Source organism: Phalaenopsis equestris, unplaced genomic scaffold, assembly GCF_001263595.1.
Source record: "Phalaenopsis equestris unplaced genomic scaffold, ASM126359v1 Scaffold000030, whole genome shotgun sequence".
Taxonomy (NCBI): domain Eukaryota; kingdom Viridiplantae; phylum Streptophyta; class Magnoliopsida; order Asparagales; family Orchidaceae; genus Phalaenopsis; species Phalaenopsis equestris.
In genome coordinates, this window is record NW_018164472.1 from 398,089 (window position 1) to 426,074 (window position 27,986).

Genomic DNA, 27,986 nt, shown 5'->3' on the forward strand with positions numbered 1-27,986 from the left:
TATATATATCAAGGAGTGTGCGGGCCCTGACTCATTGATAGTGGTCTTGGCGTAAGACACTCGGGTTGGGGGGTTCGAATTTCAGCCCTTTCGGGAGAATTCAAATAGCACACAAAATTGGAATGGGGGTCTGCCCCTTGGTCAGTCCAACCTATCGTGGTTGATCGGCGATCTCTGACCGATATATATATATATATATATATATATATATATATATATATAAAGGAATGACCAGAAGAAAAATGTAATTTTCATCAAAAGTAGAACAGGGAGGTTTTTATAATTTCGCATTTCTTTTCTAATTTATGGTAAATTAAGCCTTCTTGCTTAAAATAGAACCTCTTAAAAAAATTTCAAAAATATAAAATAAAGAAAAATCAAATTTCATTTTCTTCCTTCTAAATTAGGTCAACAAACACTTCCTAACAATCTCATGACATGTTTTTTTTTTTATATAAATTCTTTAAAATGAAGATATCTAAAGTTGTGGCATTTACATATATACCGCTAAATACTTAAGTATTTACTTATCAAACACCTAGACTTTGCTTTTTTTTTTTGCATTTCTACCAATCAAACCTTGTATATCACATAAAAGATATCACAATTACAATTCTGAAAAGTGAAATACATCTTTTCACGCATAAGTAAGATGACATATAAGTAAAAAATTGAAGTTTAGGTGTTAGCAACAAAAATACATAATAATTAAGTGGTTGCCTTTGAGAGCTTTAAAATATTAAAATATATTCGCTACTCAAATATTGATTTGGCAGAAATAGAATTGAGGCCACTAAGCAAACTTTGATAATCCTAAGTCAAATTAGCCTAGTCTATCATTCTAGGGGCAATGTAAATCAAAAAGATCGTTCATAAATTTTGTTCCCCACAATTATAATCGTTTTAAATCATCAATGACATAACCTCACACATCATCTGTAGTGTGCTCTTGGGGGCACTTGTTGAGAAACACCCTTAGAATCTCCCAAAACAGCCTTGATCTCTGGACACTTCCTCTTACTAAGTCCACGTAGTAGTCTCAATAGCTTCTTTCATCATCTAATAAAAGTCATGACAATTCATTTTACAAGTCATGTATCTTTTTAAAAAGTCATCTAGTAAATTTTTTTATTGTGTTTATTGAATATCACACATATCCTAATGTTTATTATTTATCAATGTTATCAAAGCTCGCTTAGAATCCTTATATTGCATATTACCTATCAAAGAAGCACACTTCTTTACTAACCAACTTAGCAATTTCAAAAGGCGCCAAAAATTAAAAGAGCCCACACTTTTTTATTCTTTTTGAATGAATTTAAAACATCAATTTACTCACATACCCTCATTATGTTGCCATATTATATGACCTATTTCAAGCTATGAACTCAACACTTTTTCACATGTTGACAAACATGAAACACATAGTTCCTTCATTAATACATCACACAATCCATCCATCACAACCATCCTAACTCTGCTAGGTCATTACCATCTTGAAGTTATAATCCACAATCTTCAAAGTTATTATAAATGCCTCATTCTTAAGGCAACTTTGAGATCAATTATCTTTCCATCAGGCTATATTCTATATAAGAGAAAAAATGCTATTTTTTTAATGTTTATAGCCTCATTGAAGGATTTTTTTTTCATCACACCTCAAACCTTCATAATATTTTCAAAGTTTAGTCACTTATTAATTGTTCCTTTAAAGCTCATTAAAGCTCCTAACTAATCAATCATGTTCCTATAAGAGTTAACTATTATTGGCATTCTCTTATTTAATCTTATTCACACCCAATGTAATTACTTTACTCTTTATTTTCATCTGTAATGTCTAAAGACTCAAAAAACATCTCCATTGTACTAAAAAAAGTTAAATTTCATATTTCTCTCTTAAATTTCCTAAAGATTGATGTAAGTATGTTTTCCTACAGATTGATTTAAGTATCTAGAATAAACCATTCTAAATTGTTATTTTTACCATCATTCATTTCATATATGACTCTCGAAGTCAAATACGCTTCCAACATATTAGACCTTTTGGTAGAAATATTTTTATTAATTGAGGCTAGTTTAACTCCTTCATATAGAACATTTGCCAGTAAATCATATAGAACATTAAAATTATACAAGCTTCCTTTACCTTTAAAGGTTCTTGTCTTATTTTTAGGGGGAGGATAATATATAAATATGATGTATTTATTGTCATGTCCACAAATTACTACCCATACTCATAATAATTTATTTTTCTTAAAGATCTTTAAAGAAGATATTTTACTTAAGTTCAGAGTAGTCTAGTTATACAAAAGGGCACTATTGATTCTTTCACGATACTTTCAAAAATTGTATTCTCTTTATAATATTTTTATCATTTTCAAATATTGTATTTTTACCACCACATTTAAAGTTGTCATGCAAAGGTGGTTCAACACCTTTTTTGCCATCAACATTTGTTCCTTTTGAGGAGTTTTATAGCTTACCTCTTTCAATTCTTTGCCTCCAAGCGATTAAAATTTTGTCAATTTTTATTCTACAAGAAATCTGTTTAAAATGAAAAACTTTGAGATTATGCCACTTGGTTCACCAAAGTCACCAACAATATGATAGATGGTTATAAGTGCAAGGCTGCATTTATTTTAGGGTTGTAGCGATAAAATTCAAGTTTTATGTTGCTAATAATCCTCATTGAATCATAAAAGCTATTGACAAAAGATGTCAAGTTTATAAATGCTAAGGAGTTAATTCAAGAAATTAACGTGGTAGGTAAGTTTATTAATTACCTTGACCGCGAGACTAAAATTATTTAAGAAGTTAATGTAAAATCTTTCATGACCCAAGACAATAAGAAGTACATAAGAAAGCAAATTGCTTTTGATGAGGAATTTTCAAAAATATTAATATCCTTATCAACAAATAAAGAAGTCATGCTTTACTACCTATCATGGAAATCCTCAAGTTACTTACTTTCATACTTTGAACTAATCATTGGTTGTTATAATGATCGTTGTCCAAATGAGATATTACTTTTAATGGTTGGATCCACTAGAGAAAGGTGTAAGGGGAAAGTTAGGTTTAGCCTTTATTTGTATGATAATAATCATGAACATGTTTGTTTGGTATGACATCGAGCATGATATTAAGGATTACAATCTTGAAGGCTCATCTTGAGAATTTGATTATTTATGGTTATATGAGTCATTGAGATGACGGATAACCTATCAAAGAACAACACCAATTACACGTAGTTGCTCCCAATAAAAGTATCCAACTTATTATGAACATTTATGTAATCTCTTGAGACCCAATTCTTAAAATTATTAACACTATAACCTAATAAAATATCAAATTAAAAGTCTATGTCATTGTTTTTTCTTCTACTGCTACTATTTCTCTTAATTTAGTATCTTTCCTTGGAGGGATCTTAATATTTATGAATGTTTTCATGAGTCTACCCTTATACATTATTAATTGATGTCAAAAATTTCTTTGTTAGCCTTCAATGCTAACTATTGCTCTTTTTCTAACTTTAATGCTTGCAATGATAATCCATGTTAGCATTCTTCACTCTCCATAATCTACCTATCAACACAACTGCATTTAAACATCCAACACCACCATTGCAAGAGATGGATAATTGTAAGTTTTAACTTATAAAGTAAAACTATTTTAAGTGGTTGAATTCGATGATTTTTCTTTTATTTTGAGTTTTTACAACAAAATTCTTATGCATTCTATTTTTGTGGACTTTTGCATCTGTGTACAAAATTTCATGTAAATTGTTTACTTCAAACATCTATTAATTAGCATAAAACTTTTAAACAATCGAAATTTTCATGAAATCTTATTAATATGCTTGGGAATTAGAAAAAATAAATGTTGGTTCTAGAAAATTCTCAATGATAAAAACACTAAGTCTTTCAAACATGCATAAATAGAAGTAATAAGGCTTTTTTTTTAGAAAAACCCCCAAAAAGAGAAAAAATATGGGGCCTGACTCTTTAAAAATAATCCACCATATACTTGATATTGCATATTTATATTTATTCTCCTTGATAGGAAAAGACAAGCTCATAATAGTTGATTATTCATTTGTTATTAAATAAAAGTTGTTGTATGACAATATAATTATGTGATAATTATTCAGGAAGTATAACTTGGAGATAATAATCAAACAACAAATATTTGGAGATAATAACGATAAAACAATAGTCATGATAGTATTTGGGCTATCATAGCTGATAGATGATGGTCATTGACTTCATACTCTCTTTGTGAGCATAAATTTAATTTCTAGCCAATTTTTCTCTCCACATGTAGTGAATGATAATCTATTTATAATTTTTAAGTGTGATATTTTGATAAGTTAAACTGAAATCCTTGAACACTCTATCAGAGGATCATTGTTAATTCTCTTAATCGTAGTTCATTTATTCACTGTTTAAATTAGCTTAACGATCTCAGGATTGAGTGACATTGAGCTCGTTAGATTTCACTTGTCATGATTCTTAATTTGATTGTAAGCATATCTAATTTATAAATGATTTAACATTTCATTTAATATACTTTGAAGTTTTTTATTAGATATTGACTTTATTTAGACTCAGATCAAATCAAATTTCAGGGATGTCTAGTTTGACTCTAAATTTATTGAAATTAGAGTACAAATAATCTTGAATCTAACTTATAAATTATCCTATCACAATTTTTTGGACTCTAAGCATCAAAATATTGCTCTGTCATAATTTTTTGAGCTATAATCAAGAATAATGTAATTATGATTATTTTAGGATAACTTTTATAAATTTCTTCTTTTTAAATTACTGTTAATGTTATGTTTGATTCTAAATTTCTTACTATTCTGAAGAAATTTATCTAATAAGAAATAGTTTTTAATAATTAAATTTATTAGTGTGAAAGCTGTAAGAAATCCATTTTTTTAAAATGATGGATCATAGTTTGTCCTTTGTGGATCACACTCCGAGAGTTAGAACCGAGTGAAGAAAAGAAGAAAGAGATAATAGAATAAATCTGAGATCTTTGTAGGGAGAATAGAGAGAAAGGTCCATTTATTCATATTTGTACCCCGTACTTATAAAGACTTATTTCGTACAATTATAGAAAAGAGGAAACGTTTATGACAACTTGTTTGGTCTTTTGGCATGATCAACCAGAATAGTCGGTTTTGAGGCGATTTTTCGGTCCAGACGCAGGGTTGGTCAGTCGAATGTAATCGACTAGCTTTTTTCGTAGTGATTTGCAGGTTAGTTTATGTTCGGTTCGAGTCTTACAGGGCTAGTATATCGCCTGTCTTGTTGGTTCTTCGCTTCAGATGAATCTCCCAATCTTGCAAGGTCTTAAATGAATTTTGTCGCAGCCCACGCCGGGTGTTCGACGAGACTCGTTGTCAAAATGATTCACGCATCACTTTCAGCGGGTCTTGCCGCTACCGAGCAGAGAACCATCTATGGAGCTTTAATCTATCCCGAGTTTGGTGACTCAGCGTCATGCTCAGCCTTGGATAGTCGGTTGATTGCTTACCTCTATTAATTACTTATAGTTATTGTATATTTTATATTTCTCTTGGTCGTCATTTTCTTTGAGATTCGAGGTAGTATTTTTAGTATATACAATAAGTTTTCTAAGTTTGTTTGTTTGTTTAGTTTTTTTTTTTTTTTTTTTTTTTTTTTTTTTTTTTTTTTGCTTAGAAACTTAGGAGAAAATTTTACATCCGGAGTCCAGACGTAGCTTTGCGTGCGGATTTCCAATAATATATTGCCACGTGGAGGTTATTGAAATGAAACTGTAAAAATTATTGGGGGGTTATTATGAGGTTACTAGAGGATATTGCGATGTATAATACAGTGTTTTATTGAAGTGAAACCACATAGGTTATTAGGGGGTTATTACCGGGATTATTGTAGGGGGTTATTGATGTGGAGCCGCGAATGTTATTGAGGAGTTATTGCGGGGGTTATTGGAGTGGAGCCGCGAAGGTTATTGAGGAGTTATTGCGGGGGTTATTGGAGTGGAACCGCGAAGGTTATTGAGATATTATTAGAGGATTATTGAGGGGTTATTACTACATTATTGGAGTTAATGCCCCAATAACCCTTCAATAACCCCTAATAACCCTCCTAGTAACATTCGCGGTTCCACTCCAATAACCTCCGTGGCTTCACTTTAATAATTTCTTAGGTGGGCCTTATATAGCACACATGACGACATATTACTAGAGTCCGCACGTTGAGCTGCATCTCCACTTCGGATGTAAAATTTTCTCGAAACTTTCATATAATGATTTATTATTTTTATTAGAACCTTTTTAAATAAATATTATTCTCAACTAAAATATTTTAGGGACTTTTGTCTAAACACCTCTAAAAAATTGAATAATTAATTAAAATAAAATAAATTAAATTACATATGTACCCCAGCACACAATTACTTGAAAACAGAACAAAGCTATTATTGTTTCTGCAATAAAAAAACCTTACAGGGGAAAAGGTGTCCCGGCCCCAAAAAAACTCATATCAGAACCGTGGCATTACAATCGGACGGCACAAAAGCCTCCTTTGTCCTCCCGAACTCTTCTTCCGCACCTCAACTTCCCGCCCGTCGCCGCCGCCGGCCGCCGCTTCCTCCGTCGATGTCATTTTTCGATTTAAGCATCCCCTACATCGAGAAAACCAGCGCTCCCGCACCTGATGCTCGCAGCGGCCCCGATTGTCGTCTGCGAACTGTCGCGCGTGCAATGGAGCTCGGCTACACCGCCGTCGCTTATGATCGCCCCTTTCGCGGCGTTCTCTCGGACGCCGACCGATGTCGGATCGCGCCCTTCAAGCCCCAATCCTTTCTCGAATCCGTCGCCGGATGCTCCCCTGCCGCCTTCACTTCCTCCGTCGCCCTCCATCGAGATCTCCTTGGTGTCCCCCGTACCTCTCCCTTCAGGCAATACACCCGCATAACTATTTCCGTCGACAGCGCCGCCGCGGCGTCAGCCCTCAACATCGGCAACCGCCTCTTGAGGACTTATGATCTAGTAGCGACGCGGCCATTGAACCAGATGGCTTTCGATCAGGCGTGCAGTGCTTCGGAGGTAAGTGGCTCTACATTTTTCTTTTTTTTTGATCTGATGAGAAACTGTATGATTTGAGCAAAGTTGGCATTTTTTCTTACACAGGTTGATATAATTTCATTAGATTTTTCTCAGAAACTACCCTTCAGGTTGAAGCTTGGAATGGTTCAAGCTGCAATTAAGGTATTACTTTGGTCTGTATGTTGATTTGATTATCAAGAATCATGATTTCTGGAGTAAATTCATTGTAAAATTTCTGTGCAGCGTGGGGTGCATTTTGAGATATCCTATTCTCATATTATTGCTGGTGGTCATGCAAGGCGGCAAATATTGTCAGAGGCCAAGGTATGCATGTTTTTTACATACAAAACGCTTAATTTGTATGTATTTACATATCTAGCACGTAAACTTTACTTTATATACCTTTATAGCACTCAAATCTTTCATATCACATAACAAAATACCACTTTCTTAAGTTTAGTTTAGCTGTTAGATGTGTATATACATAGGAATTGGGTTGGTATGTATTAAATGCCGCTTAGAGTTAGGAGTGAGCTTGCCTTATGCCATCACATATGCATTATTTCTGTTCTATAAAGGCATTTTGTGACTGTTCATCACCCTATGTTCGAAATTGCAGCTGCATTCCATAACTTCTTTAATCCAACATTTCTATATTTTAAATAGATTACATAATAACCTCAAAAAGAATTTTTTTTTGAAAAAGTTTTACACGAGCGGTTGCAGCCGCATCAAACAAACCATAAATTACATTAAACCTTCAAACCATAAATTACATTAAACCTCATAAATTACATTAAACCTTTTTTTTTTTTTGTGGTGGGTTGTGGCACATGTATTTGATGGGATGAAGAGATAGGTGTTAAACTGTTAGTATTTGAAATGAAGAAGATAAATTATCGTTTTGAGATGATTGGTATGAGGTGATGTGAACAGATAATGAGCTCATACAGCTTCTCAAACAAAGCCTTGGTTTCAAGTTTATGTTTATTCTTTTATTGAATTTTAATCATCAGAATCGCCTGATTTTGTATAATTTAACGTAGCGATTGGGCGAGTGGACACGCGGGAAAAACCTGATTATCTCAGGTTCTGCTACAAGATTCGATGAAGTTAGAGGTCCTCGTGATGTCGCAAATTTATCAACAACTTTGCTCGGCCTAACCATGGAGCGAGCTAAAGCAGCTATTTCTAAGAATTGTAGGTTCGTATATCCCATTCCTCTTTTCCATGCAATAAGGCCATTTGTCCACAAAATCATGCCTTTCTTCTTTAACCAAGTGGTTTATTCATCATCAAAGCAGGTCCTTGGTCGCTAATTCCCTGAGAAAGAAAGATTGCTACTTCAAAGAGGCCATCAAAATAGAACGAATATTACCGAATGAAAAAAAGGACTCTCTTTCCGACTGGTTCAATGAATGGAATGATTGGGATCCAATATCCAGCGGGGAGAATGATCTTCCCTCACTTGATGATATAACTAAGCTTTTCTCCGCCGCCAGCAAACATTCTAAAGGCCAAAATGCAGCTCGTTTTACATCCTCTATCAACGGAATGGCTCCCCATCAATCTGATGAAATTGATCAACATGATCATGCTTCGCCGGAGAATATGGTGGCTGTGGTTGCAAAATCTGTGCCAAAAACCTCAAATGAAGAGACCAAGCAATGTTCGGACGAAAATGGTATGGAAATCAATGTTTTTGAGAATACTTCTCTGACTGAAATGTGGATTTCAGATGACTTGTCATTGAAAGCACCATCCCCAACAGAGTTTTATAGTGTTGGTGATGAAGATATAGAAGTTAGAGATCAGGTGGATGTTGCTTCATGTTCTAGAGATCAGATTTCCATGATTGATAATAACATAATCATTAGTGTAGAGGATCATTATGTAGAGCAAGTGGAGATCAAAGAGAAAAATTCCTCACCAGGTGATGTGCCACTTAATGGCTATCCTGATGAAATTTGTGGGCAGGAGCATATATCTGTACCTTTAGAAACTCAGGTAAACATAGAACAGGAAAATCAACAAAATTCTTCTTCAGAAGCTGCATCAACTGATGTGGTTTTGTTAGATAGTTCTGCCAAATTGGAAATGCAGCCACAGGAAAATGTTATTTGCAAAAGAAATGATCCCAAGGGATTTGTAACTAAAATTAAATGCGAAAAGAAGCATGTTTCTACTGCAGAAATTGAAGGGCCTGATGTGTTATTAGTTGATCTTTCTACTTCAGTGAAAGATGATCCTATTTTTTCTCCAGAAAATGATTCTCCACTGAATAAAATGGAACAGCAAAATATGCAGCGGCCTGTTAAGGCAAATGAATTTACTAATAGGCATATTCATAAATCAGGTAAGGCATATGTTTATCAAGTCTTTGCTGCTTGTAACGAAGAATTTATGGAAGAATTTTTCACATAATTCAGAAGCTTAAAGAAGTTCATTTAAAACTATTTTTTTTTTGGGTTTTTAGGGTTATAATGAATGAGCTGGTTGTATCTTTACAGGAAAAAGAAGGCTCAGAAGAAGAGCACACGATTGGGGCTATCGACTAACTTCCAGAGGTCTTTTTAAGCCATTGTTTTTCAACAATAAGAAGGCAGGTTCATTAAGAAGAATGCGCCAGTTTTTAAAAATGTTATATTAATTGATCACAGTATTTTTTTTTTTTTTCTGAATGTGTTCTTATTCTCATTTTAAGGCTTATAGATTTGTTTATTTTTTTCCATGCTCCCAGATTAAGGTTGGGAAATTTACATGCATCCCACACAATTCTTATGTATTTATATATCTAATTATAAATCTTTGCATGAAAAAATGTGTTGAATTCTTTTCAGATATAATATCTCATATTGTTTGTGAGTGCATACAACCAGTAAAAGACCTTGTAACATGCAGAGAATGATTAGGAGGGAGATCGATGAAAGTTTTTTGAGGGAACCTTAGGAAATTTATTAATTTCTGATCTCTGATAAGTGGGGGGAGGCAGCTCCTCGGGGTTCTCTGAGTTATAAAATTTCAGATGGATAAAAGAGGAAAATGGAGATGGGAGAAAAGGAGAAGGATCCCCCGCTCTCTCATTTTCCCTCCCTTTTTATACGTAAGAGAGGAATTTAATAAAATAATTGAAGTTGTATATTTTGCACTATATCGTGCCTTTCTCCAATGTCTTGATGGAAAGATTGTGGCATGGTTATCAAGTATTGTCGGTTGATATAAGGTATTATCAGTATGAAGACCATACCTTGTAATTAGGTGAAAAGATTGAGTCTCAAATGTCGGGCGACGTCTTTATAAGGGATTGACTGGTGTCCTTATTAGTCATGATGACTTTTTATTAGTCATGTTGGTTTCATCCGATAGATGCCTTTGCACAGTTCGAGGAAAATGAGACCGATCAGATCGACAGGTCAGCTCGATTTAGCCACTTCGACAACGGAGCTCGATTCAGTAAGAGAAATTTAGAGAAAATTCTTTATACTTGGGTTTGTGTACACAAATATATTTCACTTTCAAGAGTATAGTGATGATTGTATTATACATGTATATATGAATGTTTAGATATTAAATATGTAAATACGTTATAAGTCTGTGGTATGTATGTAAATGCTCCATTAAGGTTTTATCAAGCAATAGCGCAACTTCTCCAACACACGAGTTCAATGCACCTTTTTATTCTGATATGCTGCATGAAGCCTGGTTTAACAATGAGCATTACGTATAATTTATATATTTAACAAAAGCTGTTATGCCCATAATATTTATTTTTTTCTATTATATTAGGTCCTTTAGTCTACTATCAACTGATTTTCTTTAAGATTGGTGATTGAATTGCCCGAATGAGTATCGCAACCACGAAGTTTATAGATATAACTTTTATGATGTATGTGAATGTAATCAGCTGCAGAGGTAAAAATTAGGGCTGTTAAAATGAATCATTAAGTATTTGCATATTTACATATACAACTCAATTCAATATATTGGGGTGATTGTACTGCAAGCAAAATCCTCCATCATTTTCAATTATTAATATGTCAACATGTAAATCAGCTCTAGGAATAGAAACCTTTCAAAAGAAAAAAAAAATATTACAATCAAAATCACTAATGGAGACTGCATTTTAAGAATTGTATCACACCAATGCAAAGGAATATGAAAAGACTTCCAAAAAACAAAGTAAAAATTGCAATGTGGAATAGACTTTATATAACAACGAATACCTTCTCTAAAAGCCAGCCATACTTGCCAGTAGAAGATAACATTGCAAGATTTCTCAAATTTCTAGATTCCATCAATATAATTCATACAAAGTTTATGCAGCAGTGAGATTGACTGTACATCAGATAAATAAAATAAAATTTCATCAAAAGGAAGCTGAAGTGAACAAAATCAGGCCCTTCATCCACCCACTGCTTGGCTGAATAAACCAGAACAGGCCCAGAACAAGCTTCCAGTAACATAAAACAGTTTAAAAAACAGGTAATCATTCTATAAACTATTTCCTTAAAAAATAAATAAAATGTTCTCTGACCATACAATTTTCTGCAACATATAAATTTAATATATTTGAATGAATAGAATCTACTTGATCAGAAATCTCCAAATCTTCCTCATGTAGACTGCTAATGACCATAAAGCAAGACCAGCTGAAACATAAAGCAGAAACACTCCAGTTGATACCAGAATGCCTGGTCCTGTTAAACTGCACAACATAATAAATCAGCAAAACAGAATAAGAACTTGAGGAATTTAAGGATTCTGTGCCCAAAATTAAGAAGGGGGATTTACATATATAGCGCACAATTCTTATTTAATTAGATATCTCACATCTAAACTTTCGTATTTACACACAACACTCAAATCTTCAATGGTACTGTTACCACTTTTTAGAAGTCAAATACACATTTTCATGCATGTTTAAAGCACCAGAGTGTTGCGTATGTAAATATCAAAAATTTAGTTGTACGATATGTAAATCCATAATAATTGTGTGCTAGGTATGTAAATTTCCCAATTAAGAATTAGGTCTGAAGAAACATTGGAATGAGAGGATGATCTGTAAACCTGGGGTCTCTGGAGAGGAGGAGGATTGTTAGTGCAGTCATTTGAGTCGCTGTCTTCCACTTCCCCAGGTTATTGACTGCCACTGCCTGGCATCAGGAATGGATTTCATCAAACACTCGAGCATGAATACTTTGACAGTCATGCTGGTAATTGGAGAAACTCATGTTCAGCTCATTAAGTGGCTGTATTTGATTCATTCGTGAAACAAACGAGCTGAACACAGTTTTTTGAGCTCGTTTAGCTCGTTTTATAAACGAGCCGACCACAAACAAACCTTTATTTGATCGTATTCGGCACGTTGTAGCTCGAATTAATTAAATAATTAACAAACAATACTTATTATAACCTTTTTATATTAATTTTTTATGCAGTTTTAATATATATATATATATATTCATTATTTTTAAAATTATCTTAGCTAAATTTTAGTCGAACATGAGCTGAAACAAACAAACAAATTTGAATCGACCTAAACAAGAACACGCTATTCAAGAGCCATCTCGAGCATGGACTGATTTTGAACAAAAAAAATCGAAAGAGCCAAACACGAACAAACACTAAACTAGCTCAAGCTCAGCTCGTTTACACCTCTAGTTACTGTAGAGATTTCACACCCCATGACTGCTCTCATGAAACTTGAGAATTGTGGGGCTTATATATCATAAGAACGGAAAGCAGCTAGAGACTAAGAAAATTAACCTCAAGAACCCCGTTGTTCTGAGCAGCAGCCCACTCTCTGACTGCTGACATTGTTATCTGCAACAAGAGAGGTGGAAATTATTTAAAGATGTGTACATAAAGAACTAGTTGTGATTAGAAGACTGAATATGCTATAATAATTTAAAGTTGAGAAACAAATAAGCCATTGATAATCGATTCAAGTGAGATTTAAAATGTTGAGGTGAAAGTGTTCCAACTAGGAAAGATGGCAGGAGTAACATGTAATGAAAGCAAGGCAGTGTAAAATAAATAGGTGATTTAGGTTTTATATAAATTTGCAAATAAAAGATGTACTAATAAGACATAGAATTCGTGCAAAAAAATAAAAAAGAAAAATGGAGGCTACAGGATAAGACTTATGGTGAGGACCTGTTTACTCGGCAATTACCTCTCTACCAATAATGGCAATTGCAGGAACAGTCAAAATCCATGGAACCACTCCAAAGAAAGCCACTTCCAAAGGTTTCGAGCATAATAATACCAATGTTGCAGCTACCATGAGCTGTATTTTGGTCAAGTAAAATATCAAATCAAAATAACTGCATATTATAGGATACACTGAATAGTATATCCGGTATAAATTTATGATGAAGACAAATCGTCGCAAAATTATAAAGTACTGGTGGAAAGTGAAAAGAAACCTTATCGGCTACCGGGTCCAAAAAGGCACCAAATGTTGTTCCTAGTTGCATCTATCATGCAGAAAACACCAAGAAAAAAAAAAAAAATTCATATTTGCAGCTAGAGAAGCAGATGGTTGATATAGATGCTGAGCAAATGAAACATAAATTATACACCTTACGAGCAAGATAACCATCTAGCCAGTCTGTGAATGCCGCTACAAGAAAGATGCCAGTAGTTGTGGTTGTTGCCCATGAACCACTCATGTGATAAGCTAGATTAAAAAAAATGAAACCTGTTAAACTCTCATGAATGGAAAGATTTTCCAGTAAATTAGTCAGTAAGATAAAAATTTCATCATTATTTCAAACGTTACAATTCTCATAGGAATGTAAGATTATCTGATACTTCTAATGTGTGAAAACAGTTGGGGAAAAATTGAAGCGTTTGGATAATAAAGAAATTTTTGAATGATAACGGGCTTTAATTAGCATAATAGATATTTGAGAATATCAAATGATTAGTTGAGGTGAAGTTAATGATGCTATTCACTAGCTCTTTAAGATCAAATGACACAGAAGTGTAATAAGTTCAAACATCTTGATTGTACCAAATGAAAAATGAGGCTACAAATGAGGTCAAAACTTCAAAGTAAGTTTGGTCAATAGGAATAAAAAGCAAAACATAATAACATAAAGATCCACAAATTTTATAGCTATGCTATTAGACCAATTATTCTAGTTGAATTCGAGCTTTGGAAAACAAATAGATCATGAATGCATCTAGTTGGGAGGAGCATAATGTAATCAAATTTCGAAAGGTCAATGAGGAAAATAAATTAGAAAGTTATCATAAATAACTTCAATATAAGATAAGCCGGTGAAAAAATAGAGTTAGGTGACTTGTGCATAAACAATTGAAGAAGGACAAACACCAAGAAAATAAGTTGATAGAATGCGAAAGAAATAGGAAGAAAAAGGGAAGAAAGAGGAGGATCAAAGTTAAGTGCGAAAGTATTCATGAATTCAACCTGAGACTAATGATGTTGATAAAAGTCCTCCAAAATCACTGTAATAAAAGTCTGTATGTGCATGACATTATGAAGGTGAACATTATATTTATTTCATGTTTATAAGATTGCAACATTTATAATGTTAATATCACAAAGAAAAGATGATGTAACACAATGCTTCATGTTACTTTTCTCAAGTATGAACTACTAGTATGCTTAGAGCGCAAAATTTATATAAACTATTTTTAACAGAACTAAAGTGGCTACGTGCTTATGTTGTTGGCTTGCAAAGTTCTGTCATTTTTCATAATAGAAGGTTGTCTTGTCTCAAAAAATTTAAAATGTGTCACAATAGTTTGGAACTTTTTTCTAGTCTTCTACTTCACTTGTTCAAGGCACTGTTTAGGTGATTAAATTCAGTTCCTCTCTTATAATGCTTGTCGTGTTTCAATCAACTTACATATTAACTGGAAAATAAATAATATAAATTTCACTATATAAAGTGCTCTTAATAAACATAAAAAATAGAGTGAAAAATATAGAACTTCTAAATATACATAAGAATAGAAAAGTGATTAACCATGAAACACAGCATATAAAGACTGGGAGGAAGCCCTTTGACACGCCCATAATTTTGCGACAATAACAGCCCACATAAAAGATGTTTATCCACCTTCTTCTGCAGCAATTACAATGACCAAGAAATTTAAACAATTCTACCTTACTTTCTCATCTAAAAAGTTCAGTTTATATTTTCCTTTTATCACCATCATTGGCATTATCCCAACTATTTGGGTTTGGCATTATGAACCTTCATTTTTCTTACATTTTTGAAGAGTATTTTCTAAGTTGTCAAAACTAATATTCGCAAACCATTTTTGGCAACTTTTATCATTGTAATATTACATCTACCCATGTTTCTTACTATGCTATGACACTCATCAACACTTGTGACAGGTACATTAATTACCCATTATTGTATAAGTCCAAATCAGCAAAAAATTTATTTTCAACCACCCCATCCTTAATAGATGTCAATCCAACATTTTCTCCCTATAGTCATTCCTTAATTTATCCTTTCTCAATTTATCCTTCTTGATTTTATCATGCATCCATCTTAACAATCTCATTTCTATCAAGCTCAAATTAACTATTAATGAATCTTTTACGACCCAATATTCGGATTTATATAATATCACTAGCCTCCTTGCAATCTTATTAAATTTACCTTGAAGCCTCCATAATATCTCTAATCACACACCTAAAAAGGCACTTCTTCGTCTTAATCATTAAATCTTAAATCCATAAGCTATATCTTCATTTTACAATACAATAGATCCAAGATATTTAACATATAGTCACTCTAGATACTTAAATATATCTTCATTTTTCAATACAATAGATCCAATTTACTTAAATATATCATACATATGCATAACTTTATCTTCTAAAAATATCAAATGATATTGTTAAGATCATACCCACAAAAATTATATGCATATATACTTTAGATTTTATTCTATTAATTATAGAGTCTCTATTTTCTAAATAATCTCTCCACTATATTCATTCATATTCCAGTAGTTTCTCACCAATTATAACAATATTAATTGCAAAAAATTATTCACCAAGTCACCTAACATTGAATATCTTCTATAGCACTTTAAAACCAATATTATAAGATATGAACTTAAATTTGATCCTTGCTAAAAAAATTACCAGAAACCTATGAGCACTGCACAACAAGTTCAAATACTAAACAATGCTACATAATATATATCTTTAGCAACATCAATAAGTCTATGAAACACACATTTTTACCTTACAAATCATTAATCATTTCTCATGGTACTTGGTCACACACCTTCTCAAGATTAATAAAAATCACATGAAGACAATTTATTTTCTCAATACTTCCTATTAATTGTCTTGTCATAAAAAGCACTTTCACAATAAATAGTCCTAGCCTGAGCCCAATTTGGTACTCCTAAATTAATGTAATTTTTTTTAGAATATGTTACATTTCTTGCTTTCATAGCTTCATTATATAACTCATGAATTTAATTTCTTTAGCACTTAGACTAATTTTGAACTTCTTTTGAAACAGTGGAACCAAAACACTACTTCTCCAATCATTTGGCACCCTATTAATCTTCAAAATTCAATTAAAAAGATGTTTCTTACCCTAGAACTAAAGCCCAACCTTTTTGCGTCTTTTTAAAGGCCAGCCCTGTTTTTCTAAATCAATTTTTAATAAACTAACCACCCAATTTAAGCTAAGAAATAACATTTATAGATGTAGCACATGAATCCAACGGAGAAATAATGAGAGCAATTATTAGAGCTTAAAGCAAAAAAACTAATAAACTCAGAATTAGGATTTTCTACATTGTAGATCATATCTAGTGTTGGCCAACCTTAATTGTGCTCATAATCTTTACATACACTTGCCCACCAACTCCACCAACACTCAGGCAGTCTCCCTTGCCCACTTGGGAAGAATATCAAATTATAATTAGCCCCCTTCTAGTGAGTCAACCCCAGGCCACACCACATATTCTAATAAAGCATAGAAAGCCAATTCAAAGGAATCACGAAAAATAAAATGCTCTTAGACTGATGAAGCAGAAAAGCAACTCAAGGCTATGATTAAAAAAAAAAAATTGCTTAGCTAGTAATATATCTTCAAGAAACTAACCGATAGTAGTAGTCTTCATGTCAAGGCATAAGAATACACTTTATATGGTGTAAAAACAGAAAATAAACTTATAGTGAAACTCACTTAAGATAAAGATATTGCCTAGTACAACAAAAATATTTTGGGGATTCGTGTATTAAACAAGAAAAGCAAATGGATTTTGGTAAAAATCATATTAAAACTGCTGTTTAAAATGCTGTAGAAGTTGTGGTTCGGTGAATGGCTATTACGATACTGGTATGAGTTTATAGAGCGACCAAAATGGATAAATTATAGATTTCAAATAGTTATAATGTACAATCAAATCAATCAATTGATATGATAGAAAATTTAAAATCAATATGTATTTATGGGAAACAGACATCTAGTAAAATATGACTTTTTTAAGAAAGCAACTCTAGACCTTCTCTTAGGGCTTGACACCAGACAGAAGCATACATGTCAAACTACACCGAACAATGGCCAGGTCCATTCAACTTAAAGCACTTCCCAAAACTCGTATAATAAAATAAAAATTTATTGTAAGAAATGATCAAACGTTGATAATCACAAAAGAATAAAGTTAAAAGGGTGGTTAAGAACTAATATTTACAGAAGTTAGCGGGCGTTATTACTTTGGTAAGGAATTTTCTTGTGAAATTAAACAGCACACATTTTAAAGTTCTTGTATGATGCTTCATTCACTAGTTACATAAAAAATTTTTGATGTAATTATAATCGGAGGTATAAAATATTAAAAGAAACATGAAATTGATCTAAACACAACCAAGCAAATAAATTTGGTTGGTTAACTCTGGTTAGAATGCAAAATTAATCAAATGGGTAAATTCTGGGCTCCTATACTCAAGTGACGAGTAACCGCCTGAAAAAACTTGAAGTTTTATGAAAAATGATACCCATAAACATACTGCAATCCACATATGACTGCATGTAAATTGGTCAACACAAAAGAATCTACATTTATACAGTGCAAATTGGCTTTCTTCTGTGCAGTTTTAATTGCTAAAAGAACGTTGAGTCAAAATTGTAGATATTTGATTATATTTGTACATCAAAAAAGTTTTTAAGCTGATCTTAAAGAAATCTTAAAGAAATTTAATGGTCAATAAGAGAAGAGTACGATTGAGGCAGGTCTACTGCCAGGACATTGTGAGGCACACCCAAACGAATGAGCAAACCAACTAAGCGAAAACCGTTTGAGTCACAAGATGGACAAGAAGACAACCGGGTGATCCAAGTGTAAACAATCCGTCAACAAGCAAAACAAAAGAACATCAAAGTCATCTATTGCAAAAAAACCACTCAACATAATAGTCTATCTCGCTGTGGAGCTAACTCGATAGAAGAATCGGTTCTACGAAATATCTTTGACCATCCAGCGAAAACCCGAAGACTCCTCACTAAGGATCGGATATGATCAACCAGGTTGGAGCAGCTGATTGAACTCTACCGACCAAGCTCAGTCAATTTGAGTCGACCGAGCAAGAAGGCAGTCGGGCTATGATCCTATGCTTGAAAAATATTAGGAATACTCTTGTACAAATCCATTACAAACGGAGATAAGAATATAATATCACTAGTGTAATATCTTCTCTATAAATAAGGCAGTATTTTATGAAAAATCAACACTCTCGAATACTAGTCATTATTGTTTCTCTCTCTCTCTCACCCCTCATTCATGCTTTATTCTTTGGGTGTGATTCACAGATAATTTCAAATTCAACATCTTGAATGGTGCAATGAGTGTGGATCATACCACCAACAAGAATAGGAGTAATGCAAGAAAAATGCTTCACAACAGGAAGATGACAACAAGAAGTGCATCAGAGACTTTATGATCTAGCAAATTCAAGACCTGAATGATCAAATGTTAGAAATGATGAAGTAAGTTTAATTGGGAGCAGGATCAGCAGCCCTGACAGGAAATTAAAGCATTTAATAAAAAAAGAGCCCCCAAGCTTGCAAAGCCCCCGCCCCCCAAGCTTGCAAAGGGATAACGAAATCTAGTATTTCAACAACGTTGGATCGGCACCGATCGTAAGCATCATGTCGAGCTTACCGACTTGATGTGCCAGCTAGAGAATGTGCTCACGGCAAATTTCAGATGTCGAGCCACCAGAACAATTCAAGATTATGACATTTGAATCTTATAAGGGGCAGACGGACCCAACCAATGACATTGCTTCCTTCGAGTTGATTGTGTCTTCTCGAGATCAATGACCCATTGAAATGTCGACTCTTCTTCACCACACTGAAAGACTCCGCTCTCAGGTGATTCAACGGATTATCAGTAGAAGTAATCATGTCATTCACAGATTTCAAGCAAATGTTTGTTGCACGGTATGTAAGTGCTCAGAAACCCCTGAAGTGCTCAAAGGCTATCATGCACGCTAGAGACGGTATGAAACATTGTGCACCTTCGCCACTTGTTTCCAGAAGAAAATATTAGAGGTTCGGGATTTAAACCAACGGTCGCTCATGTGGCTCTTACATAAGGATTAAATGCTCAAACTAATGGAAGAAAAACAAGCCGACTCAGCCCTCATGTATGAAGAAGTAAAAAAAAAAATTGCTCAGTATTATATCAAGCATGTCAGGAAAAAGGCATACGCTGTTGGAGACCACATCACGTTATAGAAAGCCGATCCAACGGCTTGCGGGGGCAAGTGATAGGAAAGCTCGATTAAAAGTGGACCAGACCATTTAGTATTACCAGTTGAGTCGCTCACGAAGCCTACAAGCTAAAAACAAATATGAGGAAGGAGGTGCCTCGCACGTAGACCGAAGATGATTTAAAGATCTTTTATACATAACTTGTGTAATTGTACCAATAAATGAATATTAAATTCCCAGTTTCTCTTATTTTTACTCATTAATTTTGCGCAATAACATACGAGTTTTTTTTTTTAACAATGTGCGACATCAGGCCCGAAAAACACTCGGGAAACCAAGCTATGGTTCATGCAGGAAACAATTGAATCTGACTAAACCAGTGCTTGGGGAACTAGGTCAAAGTTCATGCAAAGGGTCATCAGGCCCAACCAACATGCATGGAACATGAATCAAACCGCCAATGGTATTTTCACCCGAGCAACTAGATTTGTCTGACAACGATGTTTGACGTCCGATTGGGCAACTATCCGACCCTCAACAACACGATGGCATAAAATTATCATGTCCCTTATCTTGGAATGCAGGCCAAGATCTGTTGGTCATTCCCGACTCACTTGCGACAAGATACACGGTAGCAGCGTATGAATCACCCTAGTAGCAAGTCTAAACCGTTACCACTGCAAAAACTGCGACAAGATCCGCTTAATATATCTGGCATAAATTGCGGCTTGTCCAAGGAGACTACTTAACTGAGTCACCAAGATATGAAAGGTGTAAAACTTGGCCAGAAAGATAGCATATCAAATGAATCATAAACTCTCTACAGTCACATTCATCTTTTCGAAATAATATTCTTCAATTAATTGGCCTTTTAACCTCGCCAGCCAACTTGGTTCCAAAGTCGGTTCATTTCATTAATTATCCAATCGACATTCATTACAACTAAACAAACTCTCCTCGCCACAATTATCACTCTGCTTAGGTATATATATAAAAAAAGAGGGAATAGATTGCACGATATGACCAACCAAGAACTTTTATATATAACTCATGATAAAAAATGGCTTACAAGTATTCTAACAAGTCATTTTTACAAGTATTTATACAAGAAAAAAGAAAAGAAACTAGAGGACTGTTTGGTTTCATGTAAAATAGGTGTAAAGTGAAATAAATGCAGGACTGGATGAACAAGTAAAAGACAATGAAGAAGAGTTGCCCAATTTTGATAACTTGTCGAACTAAGAAAAACAATATAATTCAATTATTCATGCAGTTGTCACTATGGCAGTGAGTAGTATATGTTTATTATTAGATAAGACGAAAAGTTAAAGAAGGAATTATAATCTTGAACGAGATATCCAACGTTAAATATATCTCTCTACTTTATATCTTGATTCTGATTTTGATTGTGTAAACATGGTGCAAATGAGAAAAGAAATTTTTTTCAAGTTGTGCAACTTACTGCGAATAAAAAAAATGTTTGTCGATATAAGTTATATGTGCATGGAAGAACATGTTACTATGTTTCTACATACGCTTGGTCACAATGTGCGTAATCGAGTCATACAATTCAGCTTTCAAAGATCAAGAGAAACTATTAGTAGGTACTTCAACAATCTATTATATGTCATTGGAGAGATACAACTTTAGATTTATGCCCTTTTTAAGGTACATTCACAAATAACACTTTATGTTACATTTTTTTATACCATTTTTTTTAAATAATTACATGAACAGGATTGTGTTGGCGCCATAGACGGTACACACATTAAGACGAAAATACTGAAGAAATATGAATCTGTCTTCAAAGGCAGAAAACCATATGCACGTCAAAATTGTCCTAGCAGCACTGTACTTTGACTAAAGGTTTGCATGTTTAAGCAGGTTGAAAAGGTTCAACCCATGATGCAATCATCTTTAAGAATGCATTAGAATGACTTGATGGTTTACGTGTTCCAAAGGGTATATAAATAAAGTTCATGTTAAATATCATAAATAATTAATTTTTTTAATTAATATAAATTATTAATTATTGCAGGAAAATACAACTTAAGTGATGGTAGTTACTCAACCCAAAAAAGTTTTATCTCTCCATATCGTGCAACAATATATAACTTAAATGAGTTTAGTGACATTACACCAACAAATTATAAGGAGTTATTTAATCTTCGACGCTCATCTCTACAAACAACTGTGAAGCAGTCTTTTGGTTCGTTGAAGAATTGATTTATAATTTTCAAGAGCGAGCCGTATTTTCCATTAGAATGCGAAGTTGACATTGTAGTTGTTTGTTGCATATTACATAATTGGATACTCACTGAAGGTGGAGATAATTTTATTATCTCATAAGATGAATGGGTCAGACGAGGTTGTGTTAGAAGATGATATGACCACATTTTAGATGACTCGCAAGAGTGACTAAAAAAAAAGATTAGATACTTGCTGCCATGTGGAATCGCATAAATATTATTGGCTATTAGTTGAAATGTTATTTACTTTTGTTTTTTAAATTATAATAGTGTCACTTTTGGACTTTGAACGTTTTAAATTTCAAAAAATAATTTATTTTTATGAATAGATTTGTTCTTTTTTATTCGTTATATGTTTTCTTTGTCAGTAACTATCTTTTCTTAAGTTATGTATTTATTGTGCGTAGTTTATTATTGACACAAATTATGGATACACAACAATCAACCACTCCAGCTGTTTCGAAGAATAAGAAAAAAAACAATCATGTGGAACTTAAAGGCAGAGTGGGTCACCAGTTTTTTACAAATTATGATAGAATATGTTGATTTCAATATGCGAAGTGCCCAAGAATTTAAAGAGTTCGTTTACCAAGGAGTAGCTCAAAAGCTAAAAGAGAAATTTGGAATTGAAGTCACAGGGGAGCAATGTAAGAACCAAATTCGACACTAGAGGACTTTATGAATTCGTATTCAAGAACTCAAGATAAAATCCGACATGTCTTCAAATGAAAATAAAAAAAAGATTATATTAATGGGTCCTGAGGAATACATATCACATATTCAAGTATTACTTTTACTAAAGTATTTTATTAAAAAAATTGAGAATTAAATAAATTCTCTGATTTATGCTTAATGTGTCAGAGGCTTTTTCCTAGAGATGCAACGCTTCTGAATGTTCTCATTGCAAATTATATAGAGTTGGAGAAGGTATGCAGTGAAGGTCATGCCACTGGAGATTGGTCTAAGTCTGAAAATAGTTAAACTCCTCTTGGTATCCAACAAATAAATTTGGATGATGACAAGATTGAAGCTTTTAGAGAAACTGGAGGAGATGCATCGCTTCTCATGTAGTTGCCTGAAGTGGAAGTAGAAGAATGAAGTAAAACAAAAAGATGAAATGAGATATGCCATCTTCCTCAAAAGGTGGGTTGTGGCTAAAAAAAAAAGCAAAGCAATTCTAATGATGATCGCAGCATTCATGACTACATTGCTATGATGGCCAATAATGTCAGCAAAGTTGGCAGCACTATAAAAAGTACAGCAAGAGCCTCAAAAGATAGAAAATTGTTCACCGAGTTAATGACAGAGTTGTCAAATATTTCAAGATTCTTAGAGGAAGAAACTAACATTATTTTTGCTAAATTATCAAAAGGCATACCAATGATTCATGCTTTTCTCTCGAAGTTGATATTATGATTCATAGAAAGATAAATATCTTATGTAATCAAGAAACAAAATGAGTTAGAGAAAAGGCTAAAAAGATTGATAACTTAGGTCTTAAACTTTGGTATTCAGGTAAGAGTTGCACGAGAAATGGTGCAAGTGTAATTATAGATAAGAGTTTGAAAGATAATGTTGTAAAAATTAATACAGTTGGAGATAAAATTCTAGTCATTAAGATTATTGTTGGTACTATGATTTTTAATATTATAAGTGTTTATGCTACTCAAATAAGTTTAGAGATAGGTTCTAAAGATAAATTCTGGAATAACTTAGAAGACTTTATACAAATGATAGCTCTAGAAGAAAAAAATTTTATTGGAGGAGATTTAAATGGACATGCCGGTGAAGTTGTAGAAGGTTTTAAAATATTCATGGTGACTACTGTTTTGGAGTGATTAATGAAGAAAGTAGAGCTATATTATATTTTGTTTTTAATTTTTATTTAAAAAAATAAATGAATATATTATTACTTATATGAATGGATCTAACAAAACATAAATTGATTATTTTCTTATGAGAAGAAGGGATCGTCGAGAATGTAAAAATTGTAACGTCATTTCAAATGAGGATTTAAGTACTCAACATTGATTATTAGTTCTAGATTTTAAGATGAAGATGTAAAATAAAGAATAATAGGAATCAACATCGTAAAATAAGACGAGGGTACCTAAAAGACAAATAAAATTATTTTTATGAGTAAATTTCAATATTTCAAAATTTGAGATTTTTATGAAGAAGCAAATTCTATGTGGGATAAAGTAACAAACACTATTAAACAAGTGACAAAAGTTATATTTGGAGAATCAAAAGAAAAAAGTTTTATAAATAAAAATAGTTAATAGTGGAACAATAATGTGCAAGAAAAGATAAAATATAAGAAGTTATGTTGTAAAAATTGATTTAAATATAAAAGTTTAGAAAACTGGAAAAAATATCAAACGGCTGGTAGGAATCTAAGAGAAAAATCTGTGACGCTAAAATTTCTGTTTTTAATGAACTTTATAATATATTAGATACTAAAAAGTATGAAAAATGTATTTATAACCTAGCCAAACAAAGAGAAAAAAAAGTCAATATTTAACTCAAGTAAAATATATTATTAAAGATAAAAATCAAAAAATACTTTACTTAAAAAAAATATATTCAAAATAGGTGGGTGAGTTATTCTGATAAACTTTTTAATGAAATTTTGGAAAATACGATCGATCTTGGTGACCTTAATATCGTTAATAATAATAAAATGTTTCATTTTTACAGTTGCATTAGTAAAAATGAAGTTGATTCTTTAAAGAAAACAAAGGGTGGAATGCCTGTATCTCAATTGAAGTGTGAACAATTGAAGTGTGAAAATATTTAGGAGATTTGGGGCTTTCTTGGTTTATTAAACTCTTTAATATTATTTTAAAAACTGAAAAGATGCCAAAGGAGTGGAGGAAGAGTATTTTGGTCCCATTTTTAAGAATAAAGGGAATTTCTTTGCTTACTAAACTCTTCAACTTTCCTTTCCATACCCAACCTCCTCTTTCCTTTTCACACACTCCTCAATCAATTCATGATACCTTCTTCTCCACTACAAAAAGATTCCAATTGCTGCACAAGTTTCCAACACTCAAGCGTCATTTAAGGAAAATGAAATGAACCTAAATCCAGACACTCTAAATTTTGGTAAGATAACCCCTGAACGTGATTACGTGAGAACCTACGTAGTGTAGATAAAAGAGATGTTAAGGCTTCCCTAGGAAATTATGAGTTATTGTTGCATTATTTTGCACAAAAAAAAAGCCAAATTGCTATCAGACAATAACAAGCTGCTTCACAAATGTGTTTCTAACGAACATAAAACCATAAAAAAGTGCACCTAAAGAATATCACTTACCTCCAAACAATTTCAGTCCGAATCAAAAAACTAATAAACATCAAGCATTCAAAATCCGAAGCTGCTAAAAAGAATTCACAAACAAATCCAAGTAAACCTACTGGTCACGAGAAGAGGGACGGCTGCAACCCTCCCAAGCGTAAGCACCGTTGGCAGCGTAAGTAACCTCGAATAAGAAATTCTTTGTTCCTGCTGCAACAGCTGATTATATCCCCCATCCATATCCTCACCCACTTCATTGGTCCCGCACCGATGATGAAGACGAGAATCCATCTCCTGTCCTCTTCCTCCCCTCCTTCCATCCTCCGTTACTCCTCCATCCGCCCATTTTCCCTCGCCCGCCTCGAAGCTCGAGCCACTAGAACAGATCCCGGCCGACCAGCTTCCTCCCGTTGATCGCACTGCGCCGTTACGTTCAGCTCTACGCCTATACATGGCGAAGGTTATTGGGGAAGTAGGCAGGGCGATGCGTCGGAAACCAGCATCGGCCGCTCTGCGCACGGATCTGTGAAGAAAATGAGAGGGATCGTTTTTAGGGTGGAGAAAGGGAGAGGATATAGCGCGGAAAACGGCGGCGGAGAGGTGGGAAGGCATTGTTTTTGCATATAACCGAAAGGACCGCTAGGTGTTCGACGATTTGGCGCTGACATGAGATAAAAAAAGCCATGCCCTAATTAATAGTTGCACGTTGGAAACATAGGAAAGTTGACCCAAGTTAAAAAATATATATTTATATTATTTTTCAAAAAATAATGAAGAATTTGCATTAAATAAAAATCATGAATACTAAAAATAAATTATAAGAATTTTTTATATGAATATATAAAAATAGGCCTTTTGTTCTATTTTGTAACCTGTCCCCTTTTAATGAAGGAATATATAAATTTTATAAGAAAATGGTGGTCCTTATTTTGATATATTAGATTGTAAAGATTATAGACATTCTTTTCTTTTAAATAAATATAAAATGTTATGTAGTCATTTTAGGATGTTGTGTTGTTTCGTGAGTTAATACAATATGGGAGAAATATGTATAACAAAGGTGAAAGAAGAGAATGGATATAATCTCGAGTTTTGATCTAACAAGAGAGAAAGAATGAGAGAGAAAGTCAAATATATTAAAAAATTTGTAGTGTGAGATCCCTCAAAAAAAGGCCTAGAAGAAAGAGAGAGAGAGAAATAGAATTAATCGATTGATGCATCAACCACTCAGATCTCTCCCTCTATTTATACATGTTCGAGGAAAATATTAAAATATGAGTCGTCTATGCAAAGATTGCAACGTGGATATTTGGTTGTTCTTAAATGAGGATATGACATATATCAATATGTGATGTTAGTCTTGACTTTTTCAATATGCATATTCTGAGGATCATCGGAGATGCGAGCTTCGTGGATGAGTCCAATTGATTAGCCTGTTAGGCCAGTCCATTGGTGATGTCCGACAGGTATTTCGACAATTAGTACGAGACAGATGAAATATTGACGAGTAACATAAATGAGCCACCTTAGCCAATCATTGCAGTGGGGATTGTCTCATCAAAGTTGATGGGCTTATCAAACCAATGAAACATTCTAGATGTGTGCTTTAACCCAAAAAAGCTTTTTTTGGTATACATGTTCCAATTTTAAATTTAAAAGAAGTGTGATTTTTTCAATATTAGGAAAACATTACTTCAAATTTTGTTTTTATTTTATTTAAGTAGACAATGCAATAAGTAGGAACTACATGATGATTTGTTTTTTTAAGCTTTTTTTATTTTTCCACAAAAGATTAAAAACTCAAAAACACGGAGAAATCACTATTTCTTAAATTAAAGAAAAAACAATGTTAGATGAAGTAACCTTTTTGTTGAGAAATTAGGGCGAAAAAAAAAACAAGAATCGACTCAAATCCAGAAGAACACAAAGAGATTTAACGAGGTTTGACAAATATGCTTACGTCATCGGGAGCACAAAGGTGAATTCCTTTCAATATTCAGAAAAGATATTACAAAATCTTGGGATAAAACCGGGTTACATACAAGTCTATTTATAAACCTAGAAAGATCAGGAAAAGAAACCTTGGGTACAATATGTAATTACCAAATTACCCCTGTGCCACACCCCCAACCCACATAAGAAAACTCCCCTGATTTGGACAGAATCTTCCGTTCTGCTCCGCTCCAGCATCTGTCTCTTTATAGTATATGAGTCATATCTAACAAATCTCCACCTTGGTGAATATTCATTCCCTTAGGAGAAATACATTATGGAGTTTCTTACATACCAGAAGTGGGTTGGGCCACCATGCATCTCTAGCAACTGCAAACATTCAACAAGTCCAAGCAATGCAAGAACTTGTTGATAGTAACTAGTTTGGTCAACATATCAGTTGCATTTTCATCAGTATGAACCTTTTGCAACAGTATCTCACCAGAAACAATCAATTCTCTGATCTTGTGATACCTGACATCATTGTGCTTGGTTCTCGCATGGTACACCTGGTTCTTAGCCAGTTAAATAACACTATGACTGTCATAATGCAACTAAACTCCACATTGCTCAACGCCCAGTTCCTTTACTAGCCAAACAAGCCATAATACCTC

At 33.4% G+C, this 27,986-nt stretch overlaps 2 protein-coding genes across 2 annotated transcripts; one reads left to right on the top strand and one right to left on the bottom strand.

The window, feature by feature from the left end:
- Nucleotides 1-6,478: 6,478 nt before the first annotated feature.
- On the top strand, nucleotides 6,479-9,864 carry LOC110018672 (ribonuclease P protein subunit drpp30). Its single transcript, XM_020716060.1, has 6 exons — nucleotides 6,479-7,099; nucleotides 7,184-7,261; nucleotides 7,343-7,423; nucleotides 8,146-8,303; nucleotides 8,404-9,455; nucleotides 9,610-9,864. The coding sequence occupies exons 1-6, from the start codon at nucleotides 6,650-6,652 to the stop codon at nucleotides 9,747-9,749; spliced, it is 1,959 nt and encodes a 652-aa protein (XP_020571719.1). The 5' UTR covers nucleotides 6,479-6,649; the 3' UTR covers nucleotides 9,750-9,864.
- A 1,495-nt stretch (nucleotides 9,865-11,359) lies between these two features.
- On the bottom strand, nucleotides 11,360-26,083 carry LOC110018669 (CDP-diacylglycerol--glycerol-3-phosphate 3-phosphatidyltransferase 1, chloroplastic-like). The gene is made up of 7 exons (XM_020716057.1): nucleotides 25,500-26,083; nucleotides 13,684-13,781; nucleotides 13,528-13,578; nucleotides 13,275-13,388; nucleotides 12,866-12,922; nucleotides 12,167-12,252; nucleotides 11,360-11,804 (listed from the first exon to the last, which is right to left on the bottom strand). Exons 1-7 carry the CDS (start codon nucleotides 25,990-25,992, stop codon nucleotides 11,684-11,686), a joined length of 1,020 nt encoding a protein of 339 aa, XP_020571716.1. The 5' UTR covers nucleotides 25,993-26,083; the 3' UTR covers nucleotides 11,360-11,683.
- Nucleotides 26,084-27,986: the final 1,903 nt, after the last annotated feature.

Excerpts from the sequence above, each read along its gene's own strand:
- LOC110018672 (XM_020716060.1), top strand. The coding sequence starts at position 6,650 with ATGTCATTTTTCGATTTAAGCATCCCCTACATCGAGAAAACCAGCGCT. Across the intron at positions 7,100-7,183 it reads AGGCGTGCAGTGCTTCGGAG|GTTGATATAATTTCATTAGA; the intron begins GTAAGTGGCTCT and ends TTTCTTACACAG. Across the intron at positions 9,456-9,609 it reads TAGGCATATTCATAAATCAG|GAAAAAGAAGGCTCAGAAGA; the intron begins GTAAGGCATATG and ends GTATCTTTACAG.
- LOC110018669 (XM_020716057.1), bottom strand. The coding sequence starts at position 25,992 with ATGCCTTCCCACCTCTCCGCCGCCGTTTTCCGCGCTATATCCTCTCCC. Across the intron at positions 13,782-25,499 it reads CGTCCCTCTTCTCGTGACCA|CTTATCACATGAGTGGTTCA; the intron begins GTAGGTTTACTT and ends TTTTTAATCTAG. Across the intron at positions 13,579-13,683 it reads ATGGTTATCTTGCTCGTAAG|ATGCAACTAGGAACAACATT; the intron begins GTGTATAATTTA and ends TCTGCATGATAG.